Raw genomic sequence first — 5,297 nt, 5'->3', positions numbered from 1 at the left:
TCGCTGGTTGGCCGACGGGGACGGGGTCCCCGTGGGTTCGGCGGAGCCAGCGAGGAGGGGCGCGCCGGCTTTTGTAAGTTTCGGCGCGCGCGTCGAGCCCTTTCCGGCTGCTCGAGCCGTTGGCTGGTTCTGATGCTTCCGCAGAGCTGAGCGTGCTTAAAGGAGAGCTGCTACTGCGTGCTTTGCCGTTGCTGGTCCAGACTCGCCAACGTGCACGGTCGCCCTCTGCGTGCAGTGCAGACTGCCAGAGCGAATGAGGCACATTAAGGTTGTGTTTGGCTCCTCGGAACTGTAGTCCTATCATATCAAATATTTGGACACCAATTAGGAGCAGTAAACATAGGTTAATTGCAAAACCCATTACATAAATAGAGGTTAATTCACTGGATGAATCAATTAAACCTAATTAGTTTATAATTTGATAATGTTGTGCTACAGTAAATATGTGTTAACGATGGATTAATTAGGTTTAATAGATTCATCCCGTGAATTAGTCTTCATTTATGCAATTGATTTTACAGTTAGTTTATAATTTAGTGCTTCAAATTGATATCTAAATATACAATGTGATCTGATTAGTACGTAGATCCAAACATCCCTAGCAAAAGGTCAGCTCATTCCGATTCGAGTGGCACTGACATGCTTTAAGTACAACTGTACAGTACAAGATGATCAAGGTAATCATGATTCATGAGATTGCAAGTACTGGCCCCGTTAGAAGAGGATTAAGTTGGAAATGATATGTACGGTACCGTGGTACACTTGTACGTGTATACTTAATTAATCCCAGCCTCATCTTTCTTAAGATTTTTTGTGCTTTTTCTGGGAAGTACTCCACTCGTCTGCTTGCAGGGTGGGGCCTGTATACATGCACATCCTAGGCCTGGCCTAGTTCAAGCTGCATGGCGAATATGAGGTCCAGTAAAACTAGTTATGGATGGTAAATTAAGGTCCGAGCAATATACGTACTCCCTCCTAGTAACTTCTTTTCCTCTCTCCGTTTTTTTAGGGTTGGGGGGGATCCAACAGAAAATAATTTAGTTCCGCGTAAATTCGTTTTAGCTTTTTCGGACAAAATTTTAACGATGTTTTTTTTTGAGGGGGTTTAACGATGTACTTGCGCACTTGATTCCGGGCTCAAGCCTGACCTTGCAGTTTGTGTGGTAAATCGGGCATTTATCCCTTAAATGGGCCGAACCGGTCCTCGAGGGAAAAGCAAAGAGACCGATGAACCCCCTCGCTAAAAGAAAAAGGCCCAAACGGGCCCAACTACATATTGGGCTTTGCAGTTAAAGCACTAAGCGAGAACGTGGGGAAGGCCTTTTGCAGTAGTAAAGCGAGGACGGGGAGGAATCGGCAGTTTTCCTACTCGATGCACATACCCGGACTCGGAGTTCCGAGTTCCGACTGGCTCTCAATCTCAACGACGAGCCAGACTCCAAGTCGGGACGACTCATCATCGTGTCATCGTCCCATCGATATATACCCCGCCCGCACTCTCCCACGACTTCATGCGAAGATCAATCCACACGCCCGAGTCCACCGCCTGAATCCTACGACCGCCGCACCCCCTGATCACGATCGTGTCCCGTCCTCACTCAGAGCGCACGATGTCGTCATTCCAGTCGCAGGAGAGCGCCGCCCCCGCCGCGAAGCTGTGCGCCGCCGGCTGCGGCTTCTTCGGCAGCCCGGCCACGCAGGACATGTGCTCCGTCTGCTACAAGAAGCACCACGGCATCGCCGCAGCCACGGCGTCCGGAACCGCAGCGCGATCCGCGTGCGAACCGGCCGCGGCGCCCGCCGCTAGCGTCTCTCTCGCACCTGCTGAAGGCGCCGTCGCTGAAGCCGCCGTATCGTTCTCCTCCGCCGCCGCGCCCGAGGCGGCGAGGAAGGCGCAGCCGAACCGGTGCGCGGCGTGCTGCAAGAAGGTGGGGCTGACGGGGTTCGTGTGCCGGTGCGGGAAGACCTTCTGCGGGAGGCACCGGTACGCGGAGGAGCACGGCTGCGCCTTCGACTTCAAGGGCGCCGGCCGCGACACCATCGCCCGCGCCAACCCCCTGATCAAGGGAGACAAGCTGCCCGACAAGATCTGATCGTCGCGCTTCACGCCCGTGCGAGGTTCTCAGAACTTCAGATCGTCAGATGCAACGTTCTGTACTATGGCCGGCCGTCGCAACTTTCGCATCAACTCGTCTCTGAAGAGCAGCGTCTGCCGTCTGGCTAGATTTGTGCGATGCCTGCCCAACTCATCAGGGCTCAATTCCGTGCGTAGTGTTTTGTAACTATCTGATGTTTGAGAACATGATCAGCATTCATATGAATTTATTTTTTCCTCGTTTTCGTTATAATCAAAGATCGTACCTGCTTACTCGATATGGTTTGTCACAATGTCAAATTCTGTTATTGCCAAGTACTACTACTACACACCTCCCACCCTGGATGAATCCGATGACTGAAACTAGTAACAATTGTTGTTTTTATTCTGCAACAAATAGTTAGTTTTCTGTCAAACAGGTGCTGCAATGTTTTCGCTTGATCTTGACTCTTGAGTCCGTGGCAGCTCAACGTTTCCTCCCCACACCCGTATTCTCTCTCCTGCTAGCATAGCCTGCACCGAATGTTTCAGAGGATCAAGAGCAAAAAATAAAAACTAAAAACTAAAAAGAGGTACGAGCTAGTATTGTACCTCTTTCTGCCATTTGGTTCTGGCGAGGATCACAAACAGAATCACAGTCTGTAACACCGTTCCAATCAACACGCCCACCCAAATCCCCTGCAACAACATAAAAAAAATCAGTGAATTGCCTTCGAGAGAGATCACCAAACAGGAACACTAGATCTTCCAGCCTTGTCTTACTGTTGCGTTGAGCTTCAGCTTGAAGCCAAACACGGCAGCGAGGGGCAGGCCGACGAGGTAGTAGCAGCCGATGTTGACGAACGCGACCAAGGACTGCCACCCGGCACCGATCGCCACCCCTGCGACCATCAGCGACGTAGCATGAATGAAACAACTGAGCGCAGCAGTGTTCTCTCTGAAAAGTGCCGATGCGCGATGCAGATTCTAGTACCTGACAGCACCGGCTGGATGCTGTTGAGGAATATGGTGGCGACCAGGAGGTACCCCAGCTTGGCGGTCTCCTTGACGACCGCGGCGTCGCCTGTGAAGAGCCGAGGCATCTCCTTCCTCGCCGCCAGAGCGATCGCCGTGAAGACCAGCCCGATGGCGGCTGATGTGGTCGTGGCGACGACCACCGAGAACTTGGCCGCCTTCGGATGGTTGGCGCCGAGCTCGTTCGAGACGCGAACACTGACGAGGAACGATACAGAAAGGGAGAGCCATGTATGTCAGTGATCAGTACTGCCAACAGATCAGAGCACAATTATCTATTCAGAAATACAAGAAAGGTGCCGATAAGCACAAGCAATTTTGGGGCATTACCTTACTGCAGCATTGAAGCCAAGAGCAACCATCAGCGTCCAAAGCTGATAGTTCATGCTGTTACAACAACCAATTTTTTTTATAAAATATTGAAATCATCAGATTCACAGGACACACAGGCCTGCCAAGTCCCAACGGCTTGAGAGATGCACAAGCAGATGCTACTAGAGGAGCTGAAACAAAGTGGCACTGACCATATGGAAATCGCTCCAACTTGAATTTCTGGGTTCTTCAGGCACCCCACCAGAATGAGCACTGCCGTATAATACCACATCTCTAGGCTGTACAGACGAGCCACGTGTCACCAATAGTTTCCGATGCAGTTATTTGATTAGTGAACTCGAGGAAGAAGAAGCCGGCTCACGACACGAACCACAGCATGACAGCCGACGCGATGGAGAGCCTGACGAAGCCGCCGAGGCTGGCGAACGCCTTGCGCGAGAACCCCGTCCACGCCTCCGGGAACGACCCGCCGACGAGGTACACGAATTGCGCGGCGTTGAGCAGCCACCACGAGACATCGCCGACGACGGCCGCGCCGACCATCCCGCGCCCGAGCCTGGCCACGACGACCCAGTTGAGCAGCGCGTGGGCGGCAAGCACGGCGCCCGAGATGGCCGTCATGACCCACACCCTGCTCTGCGCCTGGTAGAACTTCTGGATGGGGAAGTTCACGGCGTACGCAAACAGCTGCGGCACGCACCAGCGCGCGTACCGCCCGGACACCGCCGCGATGGCCGGCGACTGCCGGAGCAGGCGCAGGACCGGGGACGTGAGGAGGTATAGCGGGAGCAGGGCGAGCGACGTGGCGAGGCAGATGATCCAGGAGCGCTGCATGTAGACGCCCAGCATCTGGAGCTGCCCGGCGCCCACGGCCTGGCCGCACAGCGTCTCCAGCGCGCTCCCCATGCCGAGCTGCAACGCACGCAACGGATCGGAGAAGCGGGATCAGGGGCGCGGACGCGCTATAACATGACGCAGCGCATGCGAGTTGACGCGCGGTCGGGGATCATCGTTACCAGGAGGCCGAAGGCGAGGCCCTCGATGACGCCGTTGACGATGGAGACGGCGGCGAGCTCGACCTTGCCGATGTGGCCTACGAAGGCCGCGGTGACGAAGGCGATCAGGAACTGGAAGACCGAGGCCAGGATGACCGGCCCCGCGACGCGCCACAGGTTCTTGCACTCGGCCGACCAGTTCGTGCGCCCGGACACCGCCGGCGCCGGCGCCATCTCCGCTCCGACTCTCCCGGCGCACGTAGGAGCTGCACACTCCTCGATGTGCACGTACACGCACCGGGACACCAGACGAAACGAGCCGTGGCCTCCTTTTGTACGTGCAGGTCAAGGTTGGGGGTCCAAGTTCGCAGCTGGGCTGACCGCACGTCCCGCATGGACGCGGACACCGATCGAGCGGAGCTAGAGCTAGTACGGCTGCTGTGCTAGCCTTGCTGCGGGCGACGTGGACCGAGAGGGGTTGGTGCCCGCAGCCAATGTGGATAGAGCTCGCACGGCGCCGGAACTCGAGCCATCTCCTATCCGGCGACGACGCCCCGGTGCGGAGCTCAGCTGCTGCGGCCGCCCGGTCTGAACTCTGAACAAAGGAGGTGCGGCGGGCGGCGGCTGCGGCAGTGTGACCCGGATGCGATTCAGGTGTACGGTCTGTGAGCGTGACGGTGCGAGTCAAAATGCGACGGCGGAAGCGGTGTCTCGCTAGGATTCTCCTCTGCTGCTCCAAGAGGTGGTTTTGTGTCTCAGTTTGGTCGCAGAAATTCAGTGCAACTAGTTAGCCTGGCACCAACCAACCATACGTCACCTTATTAAGCATTTCATCAGCGTGCTCGCAGTCTCAGCATCTG

The 5,297-nt window shown here is 55.3% G+C and overlaps 2 protein-coding genes across 2 annotated transcripts; one reads left to right on the top strand and one right to left on the bottom strand.

Moving 5' to 3' along the window:
• The first annotated feature begins 1,610 nt into the window (after positions 1–1,610).
• Positions 1,611–2,093, top strand: LOC112892369 (zinc finger A20 and AN1 domain-containing stress-associated protein 3-like). The gene has a single exon (XM_025959551.1). The coding sequence runs from the start codon at positions 1,611–1,613 to the stop codon at positions 2,091–2,093; it is 483 nt and encodes a 160-aa protein (XP_025815336.1).
• Positions 2,094–2,506: 413 nt separating this feature from the next.
• On the bottom strand, positions 2,507–4,671 carry LOC112892368 (protein DETOXIFICATION 33-like). The gene is made up of 8 exons (XM_025959549.1): positions 4,459–4,671; positions 3,813–4,354; positions 3,634–3,720; positions 3,440–3,496; positions 3,069–3,307; positions 2,858–2,976; positions 2,687–2,773; positions 2,507–2,608 (listed from the first exon to the last, which is right to left on the bottom strand). Exons 1-8 carry the CDS (start codon positions 4,669–4,671, stop codon positions 2,507–2,509), a joined length of 1,446 nt encoding a protein of 481 aa, XP_025815334.1.
• Between the last annotated feature and the right edge of the window lie 626 nt (positions 4,672–5,297).

The sequence above is a fragment of the Panicum hallii genome, chromosome 5, assembly GCF_002211085.1.
Source record: "Panicum hallii strain FIL2 chromosome 5, PHallii_v3.1, whole genome shotgun sequence".
NCBI lineage: Eukaryota > Viridiplantae > Streptophyta > Magnoliopsida > Poales > Poaceae > Panicum > Panicum hallii.
Note: the sequence above shows the minus strand (reverse complement) of the source record. Positions and strands in the feature narration are given on the sequence as shown.